We start from the raw sequence: 27681 nt of genomic DNA, 5'->3' as shown, positions 1-27681 counted from the left end.
TTTGAACACATGATAAGCCACCTTTTGGTGTTTTCACAAAAGGAAACTGGTCTATAATAGTTACTTATGATGAAGAGACCTGAAAATGCCTCTGACACATAACTGAAGCCCCTCAGGCCTTTTATGATTTGGGTGTGGGCCTCAGCAAAATACAGAATGGTAGAGAAGCAAGCCCATAATTTGATGCAAAGACTGTCCTGAAGTTCTTGGACCGAGCCCAGAGCAAGGCTCACATTAACCAGTGGAGGTTAATCATCCTCCTGGTGGAATCCATCCTGTACCAGGGATGGCTCTATGTGGAGGCCCTGAAGAAATGAGGCAAGGGAAAGTAATTTCTCCTTTAGAAATTCAAATTACCCCTAAAGGGCTGATTATCTCTTTCTTCTTCTACCCATTCAACAAGTGTTCATTCAGATAATTTGGAGTAATCCCTTCCCTCCTAGCCCCAATAGTAGCTACCAGCCAGGCAGATGCCACAGGGCTGGCATGGGCCTCAGAAGCCCTTGGAACTGCAGGCTGGGGGCATCTGCTACAGCATCCTACTTGTTGTCAGGTGACCAATTCTAACTGGTCAGCAGCCAGGAGAGATTCTGTCATCCACTGTCCTTCACCCTTGAGTGTCAAACCAAGATAAAATTCAAGGGTTAGAAAACATCCAGTGCAACCCTAGCCTTGCAGGATATCTCATGAGAAGAAAAAACTTTTGTTGACAATCTGCTTATTTTGCATTAGAAATAAGAATGCCTCTTTGATATTGCATTGGCTTAGGATGCAGAGAGACACAGCAATAGACCTTCAAATAGCTTTTGTTTATTGCTAATATATTTCAAAATTTTCTTCAAGGGTTGCTTATCCCAGTGATAATTTCTGTCTTGGAATTTTCTCCTTCAGGTTCTTCTAGTGGAGGTCATTAGAGTGGGAGTGTTTAAGGCAGAAGATTAGTAAAGAGCAGTCAGTTGGCCTCTGACACATGACCGCCAAATGTCTGATGCACCCACCCTGAATTCATCCAACTTGGATGCCTCTGGAGACGAATGCCTAATGCAATGGTCCCTGACCACAGTGAGCTCACCCATGCTAATCTCTTCCTCTTCTTTCTCCAGCAAGGACTGAAAATAGTTCATCATGCAGAGAAGACACTGTCTAGCTTCTGCAAGTGGCAGAAGAGTATCAATCCCAAGAGTGACCTCAATCCTGTTCATCATGATGTGGCTGTCCTTCTCACCAGGTACACCAGAGACTATACAGAACCCAGGGGCAGTAAAGCAGGGAGGGCAGGCATGTGAAAGACTTACCAGGTGTTCAAACTCATGACATTCTCACTATTCTTTGTTGCTGTCATAAAGACAGTGTCTTTGATCTAGTCAACTCCTGACTTCCCTGTCAGTAGAAGAAACAGCTCAACAAACTTGCTAATACGACAAAGCTCTCATTGTGAATAAACTGCATCTGCTGGCAAAATGCAGACCTCTTTCCTATTCCATCCTTTAAAAAGGATGATTTCCTTTTTAAAACTGGTTTCTTCATGTAGCTCTATAAACAATCAGGAAGCTTGTTTGCAGAGCCTCATTAAAGACTCTTGTTACTTTTAGCGAGTGGGCTTTCCAATCCTTTGCTATTTTATTTTTCTACAATGTAGAAACATGAAATATCTTTACAGAAAACAGTCCACTTTTTAACTGTTTGATGTTGAGGATAGGATATGGGGAGCAGGTCCCTACTGAGTAGGCAGACTGGTTTGATTACACCTTTCTCCCTTCTACTCCCATGAAAATATCATTTTGTTCTAATCACAAATAGAACCCATAGTGCTAATAAGAACCATCAAACCTTCCAGAACTCATAGCTGTAAAAATCCAGTGAACTTTCTTGATCAACTCTTGCTCTTTGAAGGCTATGTTTGCTCATTGATTCAAAAAATATTTATTGAGCACCTATATATACTAGGCACTTATTTTAATCTAGATGAAAGAAGGGCTTATATTAGAACGGGCTCCCTATGCCTATTTGTCCAGAAATCCAGGGATGTATAGTAAGGGAGGCCTCTTGGCCCTGCCCTTCCACCACAGAAAACCTTAAGCACTGAAAGGCCCTTGGTGTGCACTGTCCCTGTGGAGGATAGGCTGCCTGTGAACATTTTGGCCCTGTGATCTGTCCCTGTGATAAGATCATGTCAATGCATAGAATCCCTACAAGGAAGGATAATCAGCCCCCACCCTATCCAAATGTCTACCTTGCCGTAATCCAAAACTCCAGTCATCAGAATCACTCTTTTGAGTGAAAGTATTAAAACGCTGGTTAAATGCAAATGTATCCCATAGGAAGTTTTTGACACAAGCCTGTGACAGGTTCATTAGGTTCTAAGAGACCTTGGGTTGATCAGTAGCTCCTCTGAGAAATAGCGTGGGTATGGAATGTAAGCACAGGGGCTCTGGGGAGCTAGCAGACAGCCTGGGGACACTGAGGACCTGGTCAAGAGGCCAGGTGAAGGCTTCAGTCAGACAGAAACTTCTATAGGGAAGAACCCCAAAGTCAGGGAATGGCATTGGCCACTAAGTTGTGTCTCAGAAAGTCTTTCCTTTCCCTAAGAGCAGAATGAGATGCTCCTGTCATTCTCACCTGAAGAAATGGGTGAGTTAATGATAGCTTACATGTGTGAAATGTTTGTTATGGGCCAGGCACTGTGCTATGTCTATTAGAACAGCCATTGTTCCATTTACTTCCCACAAGAACACCGGTAGTTGGCTACTATTAATCATTCATATTTTACATATAGGGAAACTGAGCCTTGGTTATATCTCTTGCCCAAAATCTCATTGCTGTTAACGGGTACAATTGGGACTTAAGTCCAGGTAGTTTGATCCCAACAGCCATACCCTTAGCTATTACCCAATATGAATACAAAGGATCTGCTCTCCTTTTTTCTTATAGTCACTTTCCTTCCTTAGGACAGGGGTCTTTTTGCATAAAAGTGTGTTGAACCTCAACAGCTCCTAGACAGTGGAGAGCATTTCAAGTTCTATAGCAGTATTTCCCACCCTCAGCACTATTGACATTTGGGGCTGATGATTCTTTGTTGTTGGGTCTGTCTATTATGTTGTAAGATATTTAGCAGCATATCTGGCCTCTACCCATGAGATGTCAGTAGCACTCTCCTCCAACCTCTGACAGCTGAAACTGTCTCCAGACATTGCCAAATGTCCCCTAGAAGGGGATGAACAGCGAAATCACCCACCCTCATTGAAAACCACTTGCCTGAAAAAATAGGTAGGATCATGAAGGAAGGGAGGTATGAGACTGAGCTTTGCCTCTGAGAGACTATCCTGAGATCCACATTAACAGAGTTCTCTACAGAACAGCATTCAGGAGAAGGAGGATTTGGCATGGAACACACCCAATGTGGGTTCCACATGTGCAACTAGTGGCTGCTGCAAGCCAAGGCATATTTTCTGTTACATAATGGCCCAGTGCATGGTGGAAGTAGAACTTAAGCTGCTTGCCTGTAAGAACCATGCTCCTATAATTCTTTTGTTAGCTACTTTTCTCTTTAGTGCTGGACACTTCATAGGCACTCCATAATCAGTATTTAATGTGCCTGACCTCCTGCCATATCAAAATGAGAAAGTCAGGGGATCAGCAATGAGCACCAGTCATCTTTTTCCAGCAGCTTCACGCAGACCTGGGCTTTTTGAATGAAATAACAAGTACATTCTGCAGCAGGGGTAGAAAAGTGTTTGATTGGTTCTCTTACAGACCTGGAAGTTATGTGAATGATTGGGCTGTATAATCTTGCTCTCCAGGACTGAACCCCTAGTAACTGCTGCTGCTAGTGAGAGTGCGGATTTGAGTTTGTGGTGTATGTGCTGAGACTGGGCCTGCTCTCTCCTGTCCTATAAGATTCACATGGGTTCTCAAAGTCTGGATATTTTCCATGGCCCAATGGATGAAAAAAGCAGGAGATCATTTGTTGCTAGAAATGGTGCCCACGCAAACCCCGTTAGCTGCTGGTGTTCAGTTAACTAGAGTTCAGAACATTGTGGCCATTTCTGCTAGTCACTCTTGGCAAAGAGCTCCTTTTGAGCTAAAGAAAACCTGATGACTAATTAATGACTCTTTCGAAACTCTTGTCTGTGATTGAAATAATCTCTACCAGTTTATGGGAGCATGTTTTTTCTATTTAAAAGCCATAATTAGTATTTTCTGAGATTCTAGGTGTACATGCACATGCAGGCATGCATTCTCTCGTATATGCAATATTGTCAGTAGAATGGGGCTGGATAGACAATGTTTAGATCTCTGGATAGGTTGATGGGACCAACTGTCTTTTTCAGGAATGGGAAAAAGAACTTCTTAGATGAGTTTCGAGCACAGACCTCAGAAAGACTAAAAAGGATTTTCATATTTGAAAAACTCCAGTCACTGCTGATTGTTTCTTCCATATTTAAAAATTCAAAATAACTTCAGTTTTCAATAAAATCTTTTGTTGGCCAAATCATGTAATTTGATGTCCCGAGATCCAGAACAAAATAAGCTCAAAATAACACATTTGCTACATTTTCCCACATTCTGTGTTGGTGAAATTCAATAATCAAAAGGTAAAATCAGAATCATCTTAGTGAATTCAAAATTGCTGCCTACATTCATGTAGACTTTTTTTAAAATGCCAAGCATACTTTATAGACCATATTGAATGAGTTTATACCCAGATTTTTTTCCAGGAGGTTTTTCCAGATGTTTCTTTGGGCGCCTGAGCTTCTCTATTCTCTGCTTTCAGAAAGGACATCTGTGCTGGTTTCAATCGCCCCTGCGAGACCCTGGGCCTGTCTCACCTTTCAGGAATGTGTCAGCCTCACCGCAGTTGTAACATCAATGAAGATTCGGGACTCCCCCTGGCTTTCACAATTGCCCATGAGCTAGGACACAGGTAAAGGGCCAATGATAAGGAGGACTGCTCACCATATTCAAGTGTCAGTATCAGCAGAGAGAATGGAATGCACCTCAAATTGGGGGTCAGGAGACTCAAATTACAATGTGGCTTGCAACTCACCCTCCTCAACCTCTGCTTTCATCTGTAAAGTGGGGATAGTAACACACCTCATAGGCTCCAATGTCCCACTGCCCAGACCACGTACACCCACACATATCACAGAACCAAATAGGCCACTCCAATTCTCTGGATTAGAATGGAGGAAGGACAGAGATAAGCTTCAACTCAGTTGTTTAATTGAGGAATAACCCTTGGTTAGTTCCTATGAAATGATAATGTTAATATCACCAAAAAGCCACAAAACCTAACATTTTTGCACCCTTACTTTGTGCCATTGTGCTTTTTATTGCATCACTGAATCTGCTCAACAACCTTTTGAAATAGATAGTACTGTTAGTCCCGTTTTCCTTATGTTTATTAAAGGAGGACATGGAATAAATAAAAAATTGAAAACTGCTGTAAACTTGGAAAGACTTTAACGTGAACACCAGTTAACTGGATGTCCACGTTGTTCACAAAAATATGTGAATTTGATTAGGTGAATTCCTTGAAGGCAGGTTGCAGAATGCTTGAGTGAAGATATAATGAGATTCTGAATTCCACCAGATATCAGAGGTTTCCATGGAGGAAAGATCTTAGCTTATTTGTAACTTTATTTGCCATTATATTTGCTCACTACAAATAAGAGAGCATCATACTAATATGAAACTGGGTGGGGAGGCAAATGAACCACTGAACTATATCCCCCGCCTGTCATGTATCCACCAGCTTGGATCTCCTCCCTTTGAAGAAGGAAAAATGCTGGGGAATATTCTTAGTGCACAACTAGAAAAGAGGCAGGATTGGAAAAAACACTGGAGACTGAATTATTCTAGGCCTGGCCTCTCTAATTTTGGCTTGCTCACCACTTTTCTAATATAACACTTCTAAAACAATTTTACCTGTATTATAAAGCCAGAGCATTGCCTTGAGAATTGGAGAAAGGAATTGTTGTTCTGACTTTTCTGTTGACCAGTATTATGACCTTAGATAATTCTCTTCACCACTCTATACCTGTTTCCTCATCTATAAAACTAGTAGGTTGAACTAGGCAATATTTAAGGTGATTTATTGGATTCTCACCAAAAAAGCCTTGGTGAGAAATGTGACATATTCCAGTATCCTTAGTTGTCAAAAATTCAGAGATAGAGAAACTAAGTGACTTGCTTTCATTAAATAATAATTAGGGATGCAGGGGAGCTGGCCATCTTGATCAGGCTAGGCCATAGTTGTTGGCATGTCGATAATAAAACCTGGCAAAATGTTAAGTTATTGTTATGCACAAACAGACAGGAGTCCCCAATTGTGATATGTGGAAGGACATGGCTCCTGTGGCCTTCAGTCAAGACATCGTTGTAAGCAGCACCTGCTGACCAAACAACGCTAGGTGACTGTAACTGGCTCAAACTGAGAAGTTATCATTCAAGCCATCCCAACAATGGTATACTCAAACCAAAGAAAAGTGGGAAAGACTTTGCTTGATAAAAGACATTCTTAGGCCGGGCGCGGTGGCTCAAGCCTGTAATCCCAGCTCTTTGGGAGGCCGAGACGGGCGGATCACAAGGTCAGGAGATCGAGACCCTCCTGGCTAACCCGGTGAAACCCCATCTCTACTAAAAAATACAAAAAACTAGCCGGGTGAGGTGGCGGGTACCTATAGTCCCAGCTACTCGGGAGGCTGAGCCAGGAGAATGGCATGAACCTGAAAGGCGGAGCTTGCAGTGAGCTGAGATCCAGCCACTGCACTCAGTTCGGGGGACAGAGTGAGACTCCGTCTCAAAAAAAAAAAAAAAAAAAAAAAAAAGACATTCTTGAATCCTCACTTTTTGTGTTCCAAGGATGGGTTCTTTCTATCCTCAAGTTCAACCTGACCTTGTAACAAGGAATATGTTAAGCATGTCCTTCAAAAGCAATGTTGCCCAATTTTTGAGGCAATCATTGACTTAACTTCCTGGGCATGGACACATCACCTTTGTAAGGAAGGCCACCTAAGTAAACAAAGCTAATGGCAAGTGTGATCCTCCTTTCAGATTTCAAATTTTCTCTAATAAAGTTAAGAACCTCATGGTAACGTTACTTGGGCACAATTTCCCTGAACACTCAAAAACAAATAGTGGTAGATGTTTAGTAGTTATCGGGAGTGGTGGATTATTTAACAGACTAGAACGGAGTCACTACCTGAATCACTTTGATATTGTAGTAAGGTTAAACTGAACACTAGTTCAGAACTATCTGATGCATTGTGGAAATAAAACTATTATAAGGTTTCTTTATCCTATACTTTTGTTGTTATTGTTGTTCTATTTCAAATTATGAATGAAAAAAGTGAGAATCTAGCTCCTAAAAGAACTCTTTAACTAAATATCAAGTTTCTAAGTAAAAGAATTAAAGAATACTGGAGGCAGAACTAGAGAACAGTCTTTGAGTTCAGTCAGAAAGCCATTATTCTCCGCAAAGTAACACAGGAACAGAAAACCAAATACCTCATGTTCCTACTCTTAAGTGGGAGTTGAACAGTGAGAACACATGAACACAGGGAGGGGAACATCACACACTGGGGCCTGTCGGGGTTCAGAGGAAAGGGTAGGGATAGCATTCAAGGCATACCTAATGCATGCAGGACTTAAAACCTAGATGATGGGTTGATGGATGCAGCATGCCACCATGACACATGTATACCTATGTAACAAACCTGCACATTCTGCACATGTATCCCAGAACTTAAAATAAAATAAAAATAAATAAATAAAACTGAAAAAAAAAGTCAACGCTGAGACAAGGATTTGAGAGCAATTAATTTATTTGGAAGGTAAAGGAAATCGCAGTAGGGAAGTACAGTGTAAAACAGAACAGGGAAGGTAGACAATAAGCAGTTCGTTATCGCAGCTTCCACTCTGAGCAGTTGAACCTTAATCCCACGGACCAACTCCGAGAACGATATACAACACACGTTTCAGAGTTACCCTACCCAAGGTGAGAAGAACTGGGCTGTTTTATATACCAACACCCTTAAGTCGTTGGTTAAAGGCTGTTCCCAGAGGTTGTTATTAATAATTCCCTGATACTTTCAGGAGAGCAGTCTAATTTGGCTCTGGAGAAATCCCAGGTAAAGAGATGCTTATACTAGCAGCTGGAAGTCAGCTAGTGGTGAGTCTATGAACAGGTACCAGTAGTATCTGTTACCAATAGCTTACTCAGGGGCATTAAATGCCACCCCTTAAAAAGTTTTAAGTCAAAGAAAAAAAAAGTTTTAAGTCATGGAAGATAGAATATATATACTTTTCCATATGCCTTCTACTTAGTATGATGAAACACACTGAACACTATATCAAAAACAAACGTAGGAAGACTGAAAGATGGAGAGAAGGAAGGCAGGCTGAGAACCACAGAACCTGAAGAGTGACACGGTGGTCAGTTCCCTGGCTTTTCTTTTCTCTTGTATATGCCAGACTTGGAACTGATGATGGCAACAACCTGGAAATACACACACACACACACACACACACACACACACGCAAAATCACCCACATAATTCTGTTATCTCTATCCAAAGGAGTAGGAAAGGGACAGTCTAACAAGACAGAAAATTTTAGACAGTAACTCTTCTACTCCAGGTGAACAGCAAAGGAAAGAAAAAACTATAAAACGGTGGCTCTATGCTAGCAAAGTCTGAGTGGGAAGCCTAGACTTGCATCTGTGTGGAGCTATAACAAAGCACCAAACACCACTACTTGGGTAGTGTCAAAAAGACCAATTAGGGACTAAGACTTTGATCCCTATAGGCCAGTAATGAGGGCTCCCCTAACCCCACCCCTGTGGTGTCAGGACAAATTACATGGGGAGCCAGAAATTTCATCCACCCCTAGACAGTAACAAGGAACCATCCCTTTCACAACTCAGGTATCTACAGAGCTTGGCAGTAATGAAGCAGTGGCCCCACTCCCTTCCCCTCCAGAGCAGTGTCAGAAAAGCAAGCTAAAACCAAAGATTTAAATAAGATCCATAACATAATATAAAAACCTCCAGGTTTCAATATAAATCACTCATTATACCAAGAACCAGGAATATCTCAAACTGAATGAAAAAAAAAAAGAATGTCAAGAGATGACAGAGATTTTAGAATTAGCTGACAAATATTTCAAAGTGGCCATGGTGAAAAAGCTTCAATGAGCAATTACCAACAGCATTTAAACAAATGAAAAAATAATGTATCAGCTAAGAAATAAAAGACATAAAGAAAAGTCAAACATGTAGAACTGAAAAATGGAATAATGTAAATAAAAAGCTCGGTGAACACTAGGGCTCAACAGTAGAATGGATGAGACAGAGGAAAGAATTAATGACCTAGAAAAGAGAACGATAGAAATTATGTAATCTATATAAACAAAGAGAAAGAGACTAAAAGAAATTGAACACAACTTCAGAGACCCATGGAATATAACAAAAGATCTTATATTCATGTCATTGGAGCCTCAGAAAGAGAGGAAAAAGACAATAGCATTGAAAAAGTGCTCAAAGAACAAATGGCTAAAAATTCTGCACATTGGATGAGACATAAACCTACGTATTTAAGAAGATGAGAGAAACTCAACAAGGTTAAACCCAAAGAAAAACCCAGGCCTATCATAGTTAAATGTCTGAAATCTAAAGAGAAAGGAAAATCTTGAAAGCAGCAAGAGAGAAATGATACCTCATCTACAGGAGGGAAACTATTGGAGTGACAGTGGATTTCTCATCAGAAACAATGGCGACCCAAAGAAGTGGTGCAGGCCGGGCGCGGTGGCTCAAGCCTGTAATCCCAGCACTTTGGGAGGCCAAGACGGGCGGATCACGAGGTCAGGAGATCGAGACCACCCTGGCTAAGATGGTGAAACCCCGTCTCTACTAAAAAATACAAAAAACTAGCCGGCGTGGCGGAGGCAGGAGAATGGCGTAAACCCGGAGGGCGGAGCTTGCAGTGAGCTGAGATCCCGCCACTGCACCCCAGCCCGGGCGACAGAGCAGACTCCGTCTCAAAAAAAAAAAAAAAAAAAAAAGAAGTGGTGCAATATTTTTCAATGCTAAAAGAAAAGACCTGTCAACAACCCAGAATCATAAACTAAATAAAGTGGTTGAGAAGGAAACACTTTCTAATTAATTTTATGAAGCTAGTATTACCCTTGCACTAATTTCAGACAAAGACAATGCAAAAGAGAAAACTAAAGAACAATACCCTTCATGAATATAGATGTAAAAAAAGTTAACAAAATATTAGCAAGTAGAATTCAGCAATATAAGAAAAAAAGAAATAGACACAATGACCAAGTGGGATTTATTTCAGGGATGCAAGCCTGGCTCAATATTTGAAAATCAGCATAATCTACCACTGTAACAGGCAAAACAGAGAAACCACATGATTATATTAATATTAATAGATAAAACATTTGACAAAATTTAATATCCATTCATCATAAAAAACACTCAGAAATTGAAATTTCGTCAACTTGATAAAGAACATCTACAAAAAAATTAAACCTGATATTATACTTAATGCTGAAACACTGAATATGTTTCCCCTAAGATCAAAAACAAGACAAGGATGTCCATTCTCACCAATTCTTGTTCAACATAGTACTAACAGTTTCAGCCAGTGCAATAAGACAAGGAAAGGAAATAAAAAGCATACATATGGGAAAGAAAGAAACAAAACTATCCCTAACATCATTGTATATGTTGGGGACCCCATCTACAATGGGAGAACTGATCTTTGACAAAGTCGACAGAAATGTACAATGGGGAAATGACACCATATTTAATAAATGGTGCTGGCAAAATTGGATAGCCACATGCAGAAGAACGAAACTGGACCCCTATCTCTCACCACATACAAAACCTAACTCAAGATTGATCGAAGACTTAAATGTAAGTCCTGAAACTACAAAAATCCTAGAAGAAAACCTAGGAGAAACTCTTTTGGAGTTTTGGTCCAGGCGAAGAATTTATGACTAAGACCTCAAAAGCAAATGCAACAAAACGAGAAACAGCCAAATGGGACTTAACTAAACAAAAAAGCTTCTACACATCAAAAGGAATAATCAATGGAGTAAACAGACAACCTACACAGTGGAGAAAATAGATGTAAACTATACATCTGACAAAGGACTAATATCCAGAATCTATTGGGAATTCAAACAACTGAACAAGAAAAAAAAAAAAAAAAAAAAAACATTAAAAAGTAGGAATAGGATAAGAACAGACATTTTTCAAAAGAAGACACAAAAGTGGCCAATAAACATATCAAAAATCCTCAACATCACTAATTATCAGAGAAATGCAAATTAAAACCACAATGAGGTACTATCTGACACCAATCAGAATGAGTATTATTAAAAAATCAGAAAATGACAGCTGTCAGCGAGGATGTGGAGAAAAGAGAATGCTTATACACCATTGTGGTTGGAAATATAAATTAGCACAAACTCTATAGGAAACAGTATGGAGGTTTCTCAAGAGCTAAAACTAGAGCTATCATTTGACCCAGCAATCCCTCTACTGGTTATGTACCCAAAGGAAGAGAAATTATTGTGTAAAAAAAATACCTGCATTCATACGTTTATTGCAGCACTATTCACAATAGCAAAGTCAAGGAATCAACCAACAGATGACTGGATAATGAAAATGTGGTATGTTTACACCATGGAATACTATACAGCCATAAAAAAGAATGAAATCATTTCTTCTACAGCAACATAAATGGAGTTGGAGACCATTATCCTAAGCAAAATAACTTAGAAAATGAAACACTTCATATTCTCACTTACAAGTGCGAGCTAAACAATGAGTATGTTGGGGACTCCAAAAACTGGGGAGAGTGGGAGGAGAATGAGTTGAAAATCTATTGGGTACAACATTCACCATTTGGATGATAGGTACACTAGAAGCCCAAACCTCAGTATTACACAATATGTCTATGTAAAAAACCTGCACATGTACCCCCTGAATCTATAAAAATAAAGAATAGAAAAAAAAATGTTAAGGTGCCTTTCAGGTATTTCTTTCTTTAGTTGTATAATTCTAATTAGCTGTGGATCAAACTGAGAAACATTGGAGAGGTCAATGAAATGGCCTGAGATAGACCATAAGGAGAAAAATATAATAAATCAATATCCCAAGAAGATACTCATCATAGTTTAATAACAAAGATATCCCTTTGTTTTTTGCACACTTGTTTGTTTCATCACTGATTGTGTATAATGCAAAAGAGAAAGTAACTTGTGCTATCACCCAAGTGAATAATTTTATTTTGAGAGAAAACTTAAAAATCCATTTGTGAGGGCCCTAGATTATATGACTTGGTGTATTGACATATCCACAGCTAAGAAGATCATTATTCATTTAGGTTTTTACAACCTTGCTTGCAGTTTAGGATTTTAACTACTGAACAGTCAAACATGTAGAGTACTTCATTATCTGGGTGGGGCTGTGTTTATAACAGGCTAGGGAAAGCCTGCTCAGAAGGAAGCTTTCATTGAATCGCGTTCCTTGTGGGTGAGTGGTAAGAGCTTTGTACATTAATGCTCTGACTCCTTTGTGAGTTTTATATTCATGTGGAATGTGATTAGAGTTTGTTAAGTACACTGATAATACCATAATGCATGAAAATACAAGAAAATCTCCGAATCCCCCAAAGACTCTTCTCAGCAAGAGTTTCTACTACTGATCAGAAGGTTTCATTAAAGTTGGATATGAGCTTCCCAGTCAGAGGAGTTGAATTTCACTACAAAGAGTGAAAGGTCATGAAGATTTGGAAATTTAAGCCAATGTCTCCAGGTTTAGATGTCTAGTGTCTCAAAGTCCACCCCAGTGGAGAGAGTTCTGGGAATCTCAGAAAGTGTCTTTGGGTGATCTTGAGAACATAGCTTATAAACAAAGGCTTCTGAATTGTCTTCCCTAGGCACCCTCGTGCCATGATGAATGGTTTTGCTCTTCAAGGCCCTTAAAGGCTGCTTCACTGGGTCAGCCCTGGCAGTGGAACATCAGGGAACAGACCAAGTGACACATGGACAACAGCACTGTGTTAGGAACACAAAGATCTGTGTCTGAAACCTAGTTTTACCACTAACAAGCTGTATGACTGTTGACAAATCTCAAAGTCTAAACTTTTTCATATGGAAAAGGAAAATAAGCTAGATCGTGATAAAAAGAAAACAAGAATTTTTTTTTAATTCTATCATTTATGAAGCCCTTATTATCTGCCAGGTACCCTGTTAAGTGGTTTTCAAACTATTCTATTCAGATCTCATTGTAGCACTAGGATGACTACCCCATCTTCTAGGAGAGGAAAAATGAGGCAAATTTTAATAATTTACAGGTCATTTAAGTGGCAAGGCTAGAGTTTAAATACAGATCATCTGTCTTAAAAATGCTGCTCTTCACTACTGAATTAGGAGGTCTCCCTAACGTGTCCCCTGTTGGAGAACTCCTGTAGCAATAGTAGAAAGACGTCAATCCCTCAAAGCTTGTAGGCTTTGACAAAGTCTCCCAGAGGCTTCTCCTTTCACGCTCTCTTAAATTATGACAAAAAGGGAGAAGAAAGATTTTGCTTTTTTGTGCTATGCGCTGTGGTTACTGCAGCAGGAGAAAGCAAATAGCTGGGGGCAGGATTTGCTTTCTTGACTCCTGATTCATAAAAACAAAGCCAGACAGAGCTCTTAGCCATCTGCCAAGAAGAAGTTTCTGAATTAGCTGCATGGCTCCCATGGATGCATATCTGAGGTAAAGCATGCCTACAATGTTCCCTATACTTTTTCATTTGAAAATTAGCTATGCCCTCCAACTTCAAAGCCTCACTTTGAAAACAGTTGCCTCCTGTACAAATGTGGCTCTCTGTGGGTTATTATGATCTTAGGGAAACTATGGCTTTTCTTCCTGTTTAATGCCTGCCTGCTGGCTCTTCTTGTGCTTGGTTCCTCCCTGCCAGCTTTGGCATCCAGCATGATGGGAAAGAAAATGACTGTGAGCCCGTGGACAGACACCCATACATCATGTCCCGCCAGCTCCAGTACGATCCCACCCCACTGACATGGTCCAAGTGCAGCGAGGAGTACATCACCCGCTTCTTGGAGTAAGTGACAGTGTCTTGTGATACCCTTACCTGGGTCTCTTTAAATCGGAAGCTGCGTTGAGTTTTACACAGAGAAGCTGATGCCTGGAAAAGGCTGGGTTCCATCCCGCAGGCCACCGTGTCAGGGTAGCATCAGAAGGGGCAGATTTCACTTCTGCATTCTGATCCTGAGGTCTAGATGGGCTCTGCCCTCTGGCCACAGGCAGGTGAACATCCTGTCCCATCCCAGATTGCTGTTGCCCCAAAATAACTTTTTATGAGCCAATTATGAATTAAGTCCTTGGCAACCGGCAGGAACACCCAATGGAGATCAGAGTGGTCACTCAAACCTCACTGAGAGTAGGATAATGATTTTCTAATTTTATCATGGCTTGTATTTTCTAGATAAACTAAGCTTATGTTGTGGGATATGATTTACATTTTCTTTAATAACTCCCTCCTTGGGCCTAGAGGGTTCTCTACCTTGTAAAAAATAAAGTTAAGACAAAGAGTAAACCAGAGGGAAGTTTCTGTTGAATGAAAGGCTCAAAGTGAAGGGAATCCTAAACAACTCCTCTCATTTCTGTCAACTTGTTTTCAGCCGAGGCTGGGGGTTCTGTCTTGATGACATACCTAAAAAGAAAGGCTTGAAGTCCAAGGTCATTGCCCCCGGAGTGATCTATGATGTTCACCACCAGTGCCAGCTACAGTATGGACCCAATGCTACCTTCTGTCAGGAAGTAGAAGTAAGTGTTGGCTATCTTAGTACCTCTTGGGCATATGCAGGGCTTCAGATCTCCAGCATGCTGAAGGAAGGACCAGGGCAATATTTGGAAATTTGAACATCCAGATACAGAAATAGAAGCTTTATTTTAAGTCAAGGTGTGTCTGTAAGGCAAAACATTAAGCTGGAGTCATATTCCTTGACATTGCTACCTTGGTATTCTACAAACCCTACATTCCATTGCAAATGGGTGGTGGTTGAGGCTGTTCCACAGTGATTTTCAGGATTCACAGTGATTCACAACTGCAGACTCCATAGCAACTAACTTAATCCCTAAAATTCCTCCCTTTCTTGAATTTCACATCTGGCTAAAGTGTACCAGGAGCTCCCAAGGTAGAAATAGGATTTATTCACCAATTCATTGTTCTCATTTATTTTCAATGTCCAAATAATAATTCAGGATTTGACACCGTACCTTCTGAAGAATCTATAGCTCTGTTCTGTCTTCTTCATTATCACTGTCACTGCCTCAATTCAGTCTCTCATCATCTTTCCTTGCTATCGTAATTATCTCCTACTATTCTCCCTCCTATTCAAATTGTTGCTCAAGTTATTTTTTAAAAACACGATCTAACCATGGTCTACTCTTGCTGTTAGGGTCCCCGCTGACCACAGGATAAAGTCCCAGCTCCTTTTGAGGCAGTCCTTCGTGATTTGGAAACTGTCTGTTCTCTGAACTCATCTCTTATAATGCAAAAGTATCTGTGTTAATACATACATATTGACAAGGCAAGTCTCGCTGAATCCCTGCCAGATTCTGTTATGTACTGAATAAGAAGAAAATATAAGCACTCAAAAATTAATAAGACAAAGTCTCTGCCCTCGAGGAGCTCATGGTAGAGGAGGCAGGCATAAAAACTTTAATACAGTGAGATAAATTCAAACCGAAACATAGAAAAAAACTTAAAGGGGAAAGTAAATAACTATGCTTAGACAGAACAAGCAAAGTTAACAGAGAAGGTAAAATTGATACAAAAATCCTGACCCCTCACTTCTAACTGGCTACCAAGTTACGCCAATTCTGCCTCCTAATCTTTTTTTTTTTTTTTTTTTTTTGAGACAGAGTCTTTCTCTGTCGCCCAGGCTGGAGTGCACTGGCATGATCTTGGCTCACTGCAACCTCCACCTGCCCAGTTCAAGCAATTCTCGTGCCTCAGCCTCCCAAGTAGCTGGGATTACAGGGACACGCCAACAGGCCCGGCTAATTTTTGTATTTTCAGTAGAGATGGGGTTTCTCCATGTTGGTTAGGCTCATCTCAAACTCCTGACCTCAGGTGATTCACCCGCCTTGGCCTCCCAAAGTGCTGGGATTACAGGAATGAACCACTGTGCCCCGCCTAAATATTTCTAAAATCCACCTATTCCTAGATGACTATAGCAGTTTCCTGATTGGTAGAGTCTGAACGCTTCCCCTTAACTCTGATTCATTTTCCAAAATGCAGCCTAAGTAACCTTTCTAAGTGGAAATCCATTTATCAATGGATTTATAAATACTCCTCTGTGAGTAGGATATCTCATGGCCTTCCTATTTTCTTGCAATAAAGTACAAATTTCCTAAAATGGCTTAAGAAGAGGCTTCAGAATTTGCTCTTCTCTTGCTCTCTGGCCTTATGTTTTAAAATGTTGTTTCAGCCCTTCACTCTCTAATCTGCTACTGATTATATGTATATTGAATTTTATCACTAATCTTCCCTATCCAGGAAGCCTCTCCTTCACATTTTCATCTCTTTATATCTCTGTGTTTTGTATAATTTATCTTTATCCTCTAGTTCACTAGTTCTCTCTTCAGATTTGTCCAATTATACATTATATTTAACCTGTCTATTGACTTTTTAATCTCATTTATCATATTTTTATTTATAAAAGTCTGTTTGATTATTTTTCTGAATTTTCTCTCACTTTCATGGTATTTTGTTCCTAATTTTAAACTTTCGATGTAATCTTTTATTTCTTTAATAACATGTGACATTTATTTTGCAATTTATACTGAGTAATTTCAGTGTTCAGAGTCTATGTGCATCTGTTTCTCCTGTTTGGGGTTTCTTCACATATTATGTGTTATTTCCTTTTGTGGTTTTTTGCTTTTATGGTGAGCTTTTAGTTATAAAACTTTATGTCAGGTTTTCCTTTAGGGCTCAGATGGCTAGCACATTCTTTCAGAGAAAATTTTCACTTCTGTCTCTGGGTCAGTTTAAAAGGTTATTGATTTGATGTTGTGTTGACTTCGTGAGCAGCATGGGGGCGAGTGTGGATACCAACTCTTAGGAGTAATATCTGACCACTCCTTCTAGAGTTAAAGTCAAAAGAGACAAGTTTTCTGTGTACCTAGATTTCAGGTCACCCTTTTACTTAAGGTCTTATATGAAGGTCTCCAACTTCCTACCTTACATAGGCCCTAGGCATTGTCTCCAGTATCTAAGTGACTAATAAATCGAAGATCTAAGTAATTAGGTTTGCATCTCCAGATTAACATTTCTGCTACATTTTTAGCCTTTGGGGAGTTTCCTTACTTTCTTGGTGACTCAAGGATGCACTTAAAAAAGCATTTAAAATATATTATGCACGATTTTAGAAGATTTATAGAAGTAAGGATTTTCCAGGGTATCTTGTTGTTTACTAGAAACAGGACACCCTACTTATCTCTGGTCAGCTCCTCTTTTGCACTCCATGTTTATCTGTCGTGAACAGCCTCCATTCTCTGAAAGTGCTGGGTTCTCCACAACCTCTAGAAACCTGCACACTCTGGTTCCTCGGAATCATCCCTTCTGCTCATCATTTCAGTTTCAGCTTAAATATTCTTTTATATCCTATCCTGAATTTGCTATGTCAAAGCTTTATTAGACTGTATTCTAGGTTCTTGTTTACTGGACTGTCTCCTTTCCTACCATGTCAGCTCTCTGAGGAAATTTTTATCCTTGACACTCAGCAATGCCTACCACATAGTAGGCACTCAATAGATAAGTGAATGAAGACTTCAGATCCCTTTATATGGCAGCCAAGATAACCTCATCATTTTCCATATTAACAACACCCTAAAATACCAGAAAATGTAGCATCACCCATGTTATAACTTTTTATTTTGAAATAGTTCAAACTCCAAATAAATTGAAAAAAATTAGTACAAAGTTTCTGTGTACCAATCACCTAGCACATCATCCTTTCTAAATGCTCAGTGAACTTAAAGTAAAAGAAATCCACAGAAAGAAGGAAAAAGAATAAAAGGGGGAGTGATAAGCATGAATAGATATTGAGGCTGAAGTGGAGATAACAGAAGAGTTATGTGGGTTTTCACATCCACATTGGAAGAGACAATGATTTATTCTCCTTGAACAGGGCCAGGATTTAGAACCGAGACCTTTGCATGAACTGCTATTCTCATAGAGTTATGCTTCACTGAAAGGATGAACTAGAAGAAATCAACCAAAAGGAAAGAGAGATGAGAGAGAAGCATCTTTCATCTCAGCTTGGTTTCTAGTGGGGAAGTGGGGGGGGGTGTGGAAATATTGGTGAATAACTTTCTCACTTGGAAATTCTTTACTACAGGCCATGCTCATGCTAATCTAGAGTTTAAATTTGTACCCTGTATAGCTTGAGTACCTTCATTGCAATAATAATCATAATAATAATAAATAAAACATTTGGCCTGGAGATACCATGGATGCCTGGAAATAAAGGTGAAACTGGCCCAGAGGAACCAACACTCAACCAAGGTGGCACGAAACTCCAATAGATAAAGCCACCCTAGGCCGGTTGCAGTGGCTCATGCCTGTAATCCCAGCACTTTGGGAGGCTGAGGTGGGCAGACCATGAGGTCAGGAGATCAAGACCATCCTGGCTAATACTGTGAAACCCCATCTCTACTACAAATACAAAAAATTAGCCAGGTGTGGTGGCGGGCATCTGTAGTCCCAGCTACTCAAGAGGCTGAGGCAGGAGAATGGCGTGAACCCAGGAGGCAGACCTTGCAGTGAGCCAAGATTGCCCTACTGCACTCTAACCTGGGCCACAGAGTGAGACTCCATCTCAAAAAAATAAAAAAATAAAATAAAAATTAAAAAAAAAAGCCACCCTTCAGATGAGTTCATAATTCAGCCTCTAATTCAAAATCTAATGTAGTCTATCTTCAGTTAAATGAGAAGAGACAATAAGCCCTCAAGAACTTTCAAAATTTGAATTTTTATATAGGTATAATAAAATAAATATATAAGAATGAATTGTATATGAGAAAAAAATACCATAAGATATATGTAAGGCAGATATGAGGAGGAATAAATAAAGCTTCTGGAAGTGGAAAGTGTGGTTATTGACTTAAAAATTCAGAGGATGGATTAAAGAGCAGACTTGACACAGTTGAAAAGAAAATCAATCAACTGGAATTTAGAACTGAGAAAATTACTTCCCATCCCATTTGGGTGCTTCTTAGGGGTGTGTGATGGAGGAGAAAGTTTGTTCAGTTTTCGTATACAAGAAGATTGAGAGCTGAGGAATATGAAAGTGAGGTTGAAATACAAAGCACAGAATAAGAAGGTCCATCAGCAACAATTACAGTTCCAAAAGGAGAGAAAGGAGAGGCAAAGTTTAGAGAGAGAAAGATTGATAATTTTCTAAAATGGCTTAAAATATGAAGTCATATGATGAAAGAACATGCAGTGTAGAACACAATAAGTGGACAGAACTATGGAGGATGAATAGACAGAAAAAAATACTAATAGATAGATGGAAGCAGCTAAGCCATTTCAGATGGCATCTGATAATCCTGCCAACCTTCCTTTGTCCAGAAATAAGAAGGAATATGCAGCTCTCTTCCTGGAAACTGAAACCAGCTGACTACTTTAGGTAAAAGTGAACAAGCTAAGGCTTTCTAGATGGAAGAGTTTCCGTTTTCTTCACTGAGGAGGCTTAAGTTATAACCCCCAACTGTTAGTAATCAGGTTGCCTTCTAGCCACAGTTTAGATTTACCTTTCATAGACGATCACCAGTTACCCTTCCCAAGGGCAATGAGTGCTGGATATTGTGCCAAACATATAGAAATGACCCTCTCAACCCTTAGAAAATAGGTTTTATCCCTCATTTCTATATTACCTAGTATGATCTATAGACCATTGTTTATGAATCATGACAAAGTCCAAGTTAAGCTTGAACTGCAAACTCTAATGATTACTTTCTGTCACTCTTAGTCACTAGCAACAGTGGCATTTATTATGAGTGTGTGGGATGAGTGTGCATATTTTACCATAACTATAGAAATGCTTTGGGGCACGTTTTGAAAATACAAAAAAAAAAGTGCAATTTGTTTTCTAGAACGTCTGCCAGACACTGTGGTGCTCCGTGAAGGGCTTTTGTCGCTCTAAGCTGGATGCTGCTGCAGATGGAACTCAATGTGGTGAGAAGAAGGTGATGTGTCAGGCCACGGAATGAGGTGGGAGGGCAGTGGGCAGAGTTCTTGGGAGGAGCTGAGGAGAAGGCCCTAGAGGGCAGCTCTCTCTGAGGGAAGAGCAGTGGATGGAGGTCATACAGTCAGACCAGCCACAGGAGAGCACCCTACATCCACCACTCCTGGCGAACCTGCATTGGGAGCAGGTAGTTAAGGAGAGAGGGCTGAGGTTCAGTTTCATGCTTCACTTGCAAAACATCTGTTTCATCTTTCCCTGATGAACTTCTATGGAGTTTACGGTCAGCATTTCCTAAGCTTATTATCAGCCTTCCTTTTGACTTTTTTTCTCACATATTGAAGATTGGAAAGGATAAGCCAGCAGCTTCTTCTTCCCAAAAATGCAGGATTTAGGCCATTTATCATCTTCTTTCTCATCATCTGACATGACTGCATTTCTTGAAGTTCTGCTACTTTACTAAGCAGGCAAGTCAGACACCACAGAACTCAAGAGAGGTTTGATATCCTCTAGACTGGGTTTCTTGTGGGCCTAGAGCTTATGTGTTTAGTGGGCATCTTTATGCAGCTTGAGTGTGGCAGGACCCCTCACTGAGATTATTGAACCTGGACAAAATGCACAGTGGCCAAAAAAAAACAAGGGGACAAAAAGGATATCAGGCAATAAAACACGTCCAAATCCTCCAGGAAATGTGGTTATTCATGACAACCACGTAGCATTTCCCTTTGTTTTCATTTTTGTATATTCACTCTCCTAAACCGATAGTTGTGGAAGGATTGCCTTGAAGAGGGAAGAGAGTGGATTTTTTCTTAGTTGCCTGAAAGGGCAGAGCTGCAAACAATGGGTAGAGTTAAAGGAAAGCAGAATTTTTTTCTTGATATGATGAAGAACTTCCTAACAACTAGTGTGTTTTGGCAGTGAAATTGACTTTTTGCAGAGGATGAGTTCTCTGCTGCAGTCATTAAGTACCCAGAGAGCTATAAAGAAGTGCTAGTCACTGTACCAGTCTGTGAACTATCGTGGTTTGCAACAAGATAAGGATCATGCACCAGAAAGTAAATCAACTATGTTACTAAGCAACTATGTTACTAAGCATACTAAGCTGACATGCTTTTCATAACAAGACTTTCTCAATGAAAGAAGTAGTATGTTGATTTACAATCTCCAGCGCAATCTGCCATCCACACTGTGTGGCACCTCTGTGATTAGGCAATGTAAAGTTTCCTTCCATTCCTGAAACTCTGATTCTAAAACTCAAGACTCTTGGCAGAAACTTGTATGGGCCCCTCCTTGTTTTACATTTGATGTGTGACTCTAGAAAGCTGGCTTGCTTGCAGGAATTGGGTTTGGACTTCTAGGGCTCTTGGCTCAGCTTGCTATGGTAACCTTGCTGACACGGCCATCTTCTGTCTCTTCTCTTTCCAGTGGTGTATGGCAGGCAAGTGCATCACAGTGGGGAAGAAACCAGAGAGCATCCCTGGAGGCTGGGGCCGCTGGTCACCCTGGTCCCACTGTTCCAGGACCTGTGGGGCTGGAGTCCAGAGTGCAGAGAGGCTCTGCAACAACCCTGAGTGAGTTCAGATAAATGTATTTCCCTTCCCTCCACATGTGCTGGGGATTGGGGGTGGAGGCAGTCTTGAATGGCATGACCTCAGTGACCCCAAGCCTCCTCCGGCGAAATTAAATGGGTTCCCCGAGACAAAAAGGAACAAGAAGATCCACAGAGAGTGGGAAAATAAGTGGTTCTGTTTTGTGATGTTTCATTTTGGCTTGGCACTGGATTCTTATTAAAACTTGGATAAGTAAGCTGATTTTATCATTTGGGGAAATAAAGCAAATTTATTTTAAATGTGCAATCGATGTGAAAGCCTCTAGGAGATTATGCAATTAACTCTTTTTAAATAACTCCATTTTATCAGTAGAGATTAGTGAAACCCAATTTTGCTGATAAGATTATAGCTTGTTTTCAATGATAATGAATATACAATGTTATGAGAATATTTATTTCCTTAAGCAACTAGTAAAATAGATACATTTTTGAGGACAATTAATTTTAATATTTTTAGATAAGGATTTTTATAAGCCCTAAAGTTCCATAGTAGCCTGTTAAGGATTCTGTAAATGTCATTTTACAAGTGACTTTCAATTGTTTAAGCAAATTGCTTAATTTTTCATATATTCTATTTGTATGATAATATTATATATGAGGTAAATTTAAACTTGCTTGTTTTCCAAATACACATTACATTCTTAATTTCATTATTTTCTGATATACTGTCTCCCAAGTAATTTCTTGAAAGTGTATATGTGATACCTCCTTTAAGTGGAAATTATATTGTTTCTTTTACCTAGATTTGCATTTATCTACTTTGAAGAGTCGGAGTCACAATTTTTAAAAGACAAGCAATAAAAGTGATTTTATCCCTCAGTTTCTCAGTTCCAAAGATTATTTATCCTTTTTGTTAATAATTGTATTACCTAGATGTATGGTATTTATATATAAGTATATGTATATATGTATATATATGCATCTATACATTACATATATACATATATGCGCTATATATTATATATTTTTTCTAAGGGTTAATAAGTTAGTATGTGTAAGGAATTTAACACAGTATCTACTACAAAATAAGGTGTCAATAAACAGTAGTTATTATGATATCTTTATCATTTACCACATTTATAAACATGCATTTGGAAATTCTTCACAAAATTATTTCAAAATTTCACCCTTTGATGAAAGTTGTTTTCATTTAAATATTGGATTTCTGTGACTTCCAAAATTCAAAACCAAGAGTTTCTCATAGAGTACTTTATTTTTAGAGAAAATTGTCATTTAACAGTTTGTTTCCATGTGATCCAGAAATGTGATTTCCGTTTTCATTTGAGAGATCAGAAAAGAAAGGCAATTTGCTCTGAGACTTATTGTCAATGCTGTATATTCAGACACCACCAGTGTGTAACCTTCTTGGGAGGCTGGTCAGTGACCTGTGGCTACCAGAGAAGGGAACTCCTAGTTGAGGAAGTGAAGGATGAATCTCTAACCTGGCTTCAGGAGAAAGGTAGTTCTAATTCTCACCTTCAAGGCCACAGTTTGTCATAGAGTCTCTTTGGGTGAGTGGATATGCCTGTTCTTCATTGCCGGTTTGCTTAAATTCATTGCTAACACTGCCAGTGGCACCACATCATAGATTCGGATCTGTGATTCAAGTTACAGAGTCAGGCCACCACATGAGCCAGCTGATCTTGGGAATGCATCCTTGCTGTAGGTCAACTGTCTAGTGAGAACCCAGCAGAGCTTGGCTCATAAGAGGCTGTCAGTGATACTGATTGGATGGAAATGAATTGGAGAGATACCGGGTCATAGAGTGTGACTCCATCATCACAAACGGAAAACTAGCCTAACCTTAAATAGCAAGGACAATTCTTGGTACCTCCTACAGGGAGTCAACAAATGAGGAGCCTACTATGTGAGCTGCCTTGGTCAAAGCTCTTTCATGAGCGAGGAACACAAGCTTTCTCGGGCCACATTGAGGGAGGGGAGGTATAGAAAGTCTCATGGGCATTCAAGGAGAACAAAGTACTGCAGAACCAACAAGAATTACAGCTGCAACCAGTACTTGACAAGACTGCCAGGATTTGAGTTCTCTGTCTCTCAGGATTTCGTGGTCAGGCAGTGTAACACAGTGGATAAGAGCTCAGACCTTGGATCAAGGAAGATGACGATTCAAATCTTGGCTCTGCCACTACCACCTGTATCCTTTGTGGAGTTGTTCTGGCTTTCTGTGTCTCTGGAATATGATTTCATCTGGACTGCTCACTCAACATGCCTTCTGCCTTTGCACTGAGAAGCACTTTCCAGCCATCCTTTAAGACCATTCTCCAGGAGTGGTCTTACAAGCCCTTCTGTAAATCCTTCCCAACTAGCCTCATTTCCATGGCTCTCCCCCTTCACAAAACTTTCATTGTACTTTCAGTCTGTGATACATAACTCCTGTCTTAAATTTTCTCTCATTTCTTATATAGGTTATTTTTTTCTCCTCAACTAAATTGTAAACTTCTAGGAAGCATAAAGCATGGGTTGACCCTCGTTTGCACTCTCTTCTCCCTGAACATAGTGTTGAGCACATGGTAGTATATAAATACTGATTGATTATTATTCACAATAACAAAAAAAAAAATGCTATCAGTTATTGAGCTCTCATTCTGTGTTAGCTACTCTACTAAATCTGTGTGTGCATTGTCTCATGCAGTACTCATGACTTGTGAGATAAAAACTATTATGCTCATTTTACAAATGAAAAAAAAAACTGAGGCTCAGAGAAATAAGGTAACTTGTTCAGATCCACCTAACAAAAAGATAATGCCAAATTAAAACTCCAGACTATTGGCACTCCTGCAATAGGAGGCACACTCCCCGATTCAGATACTGCCGTAAGATGGAGGCCAGAAGCCATGCCTGGGAACCTTCTCAAAGGATAGTTTCCTCACCTCTCTGAGAGCTGTAAACCCCTCTCCCATTTTGAGTGATCCATTGATCCTGACAGTAAGGCTGTTATGCCCTCAAGTGTATCACAAAGGAAAGAAAAATCGAAGAGTGATTTTTCTAAAATAAGATTAACTTTATTCACCCACTGAATATCTATTAAGAGCATTCTATGCCCAAAGTACTATTAGGCACCATAGAGGACACAGAGCTTCGATTGTGCCATCAAAGAACTATCTTTGGGAATGATAGGTTCAGGACGTGTAGGCAACTGGCACACAAAGTGTCACTGAAGAGGAGAAAAAAAAATTACTTCTGGTGGAAATCCAGGAAGGATTCATGAGGGAGGTAGCATTTATTTGGTTCTTCAAGCATGAGCAATATGTAGACATGTGGAGACTTTAAGGGAGGAAAAAATCTATCCAAAGGCCCAGAAAAGAAATAGTAAATAAGACAGGTGGCACCACTGGAGCAGTGTCACATGAAGCAGAGTGTGGGAAGTAAATTGTCAAGGTGACTTAAGGCAGGATTGTGAGGGTTTTGAATGCCAAGCTCAGGAGGCTAATGTGACCATTGGATGCCATTAGAGATTTTAAAACAGAAGCTAAAATAATGAAGGTCATCTGAAAATTTAACCTGATAATTGCTTGTACTGTGGGTTTAATTTTAAAAGTAGAGATAGAAATGGAGATAAGAATTTTAAAAGTAGAGATAGGAATGAAGATGAGAATTGGACTGATTTGATTCTTATAAAGTTGAAGTGTATGAAACAAATGTAAGTAGACAGCTGATGACCAGGCAACTGATTGACTGTGGGATCCAAGGAAGGCACAGATGGATGATTCTGAAATCTGACCACTTTTAATTCACCAAATATGAATCAGAGAAGGAGCCTACTTGAAAGGAAAATGTGTCCTTTTTGGCATAGATTTCAGCTGGAGGATATATAGGTGGAAATGATAAATAAACTATTTCAAAATAAGCTACTATACATTAGGACTGAAATGTTGGCAGGCAAGGAAAAATTGTGTAAAATTTGAAGCATTTATTTAAAAGGTAAATTTTGAGGGCATAGAGAGACATCGTTTGTCAAGGCCAGATACCACAGGAATTTTAAAGGAAAATGTTGGCATTTAAGCAAACTAAAAGAATAGCTTGTCTGTTTCATTTGTAGGCCAAAGTTTGGAGGAAAATATTGCACTGGAGAAAGAAAACGCTATCGCTTGTGCAACGTCCACCCCTGTCGCTCAGAGGCACCAACATTTCGGCAGATGCAGTGCAGTGAATTTGACACTGTTCCCTACAAGAATGAACTCTACCACTGGTTTCCCATTTTTAACCCAGGTAAGGAGCTGTAATGGTGTATCTCAGATCTAGGGAACAGCCATTCTCAAAGCATTTGTCTGTCAGTCAAGGTTTCTGTGATCCATACCAAGTTTAACAAAGAAAATTGTACCCCAGGAATTTTGTAATTTAGAAGATGGAAACACTGACCTGGTTAAGTTGATCAGTAAATGTTGAAGGCTGAATATATTCAACTCTGTCTGGGCTTTGTGGGAGATAAAAGTTTATAAAACATGGTGACTCACTTCAAAACAGCTGAGGTGCAACTGAGCCATTAATAGGGCATGTAGGAATTCAGTAACTAATTGCTTGTTGATGGACACGAGGAACTGACTGTGATTTTGTCAGAAATTCAGAAGAGAAGGTCATTATGGGTTTGAAGTAATTGCAACAAAAAGGCTTCCAGTGAAGCAGTTGATGATTCTGAAGACTACTCATGCTTTCATGAGCAGTCTTTTCACCAGAAGAAAGAAAAGGGAAGGCATTCAAAATAGAGTCATTCCGAGTGGGAGTAGAATAACAGGCGGAAAGGCAAGAAAATAGGAATGAAAGAACAAAAGCCAGCTCTGGGCCAGAAATCAACATTTTTATATGTACAGAAGTATGAGAAGGGTAAAAAGTAAAATCAAACATCTGAATGTTGCACAAGAGGGATGAGGACATAATGGAGTTGGAGAATGGAACAGCGGCCTTGGCAAAACTTCCAGACACATTCTCTCCTTAAAATGAGGAAGAATCAGTGACCGTTAGCTAGAGATCAACATCTAAAAACATATTCGTGTTGTTTGTTGTTATCTGAGTAAGAAATGAAACAGAAAAGATTTTCCTGTGTTAAAGAAATTTAAGGCAAGGTAGTAAAAAATAGCTAATCAAATTGTTCATGATTTTTGAGTTCCAGAAAATCCAGGGTGATAGGACGCAAGAAAAATCACAGGTTTGAGAATCGTGTATTTGGGCTGTTAGACTTATGCAATAGCTTTTGAAAGAAAGATTCTGCAGTGCTTTGCTCAGCTCAAGTATCCAAAATACCCTGATGGCTCTCAGTTGTCAAGGGCAATGATTGCTCCTTGCCCCCAATTGTTCGGTGTCATTTATGCTCTAGAGGGGAAAACCACTCGGTTATTGTTGCAATTTAGTTTCCTGAGTCAGGCATTTGAATACAGGAAAACTCATGCATATACCCAGGTGTACTCCCAAATTACCAAGTGATGAAAGGCACATCCAGTCCGTGCTATCTATATGTATATCCTGCACATTCTCAATTTGTTAAAACTATTTGGGTCAGTGGTCCTGTAGACTCTGAATGAGCAGCCTGTCAGAGCTAAGATAGCATAGCTGCTCCAGTGGTATCACATGTGCTTAGTATGGGATCCCCTTCCCAGATACACGGTTGGATTTGTGTGTATCTAACTCTGATGGCTCAAGTAGCTGGACTTGGAATAAAAAGATTTGATTCAGCTTTGCTTTTCATTTGTTTGCAAGCATTCATCATGTGCCTACTTTTTGACTAGCAAAGCAATAGGTACTAAAGAAGTGAGAGTTACACAAGTTGACATCAATCC

At 39.7% G+C, this 27681-nt stretch overlaps 1 protein-coding gene across 2 annotated transcripts in view; it reads left to right on the top strand.

Moving 5' to 3' along the window:
- The window catches only part of ADAMTS12 (ADAM metallopeptidase with thrombospondin type 1 motif 12), a 391880-nt gene that overhangs the window by 263943 nt on the left and 100256 nt on the right, over positions 1–27681 (top strand). For both annotated transcript variants that reach the window (XM_030927984.1, XM_030927985.1), the window contains exons 6-12: positions 1104–1228; positions 4775–4924; positions 13986–14129; positions 14710–14854; positions 20195–20287; positions 21709–21854; positions 25950–26119. In XM_030927984.1, the coding sequence (XP_030783844.1) occupies positions 1104–1228; positions 4775–4924; positions 13986–14129; positions 14710–14854; positions 20195–20287; positions 21709–21854; positions 25950–26119 (973 nt within the window). The remainder of the gene's footprint in view (positions 1–1103; positions 1229–4774; positions 4925–13985; positions 14130–14709; positions 14855–20194; positions 20288–21708; positions 21855–25949; positions 26120–27681) is intronic.

The sequence above is a fragment of the Rhinopithecus roxellana genome, chromosome 3 (assembly GCF_007565055.1).
Source record: "Rhinopithecus roxellana isolate Shanxi Qingling chromosome 3, ASM756505v1, whole genome shotgun sequence".
Lineage (NCBI taxonomy): Eukaryota > Metazoa > Chordata > Mammalia > Primates > Cercopithecidae > Rhinopithecus > Rhinopithecus roxellana.
The sequence above is the reverse complement of the archived record's forward strand: the minus strand, read 5'-3'. Positions and strand labels throughout refer to the sequence as shown.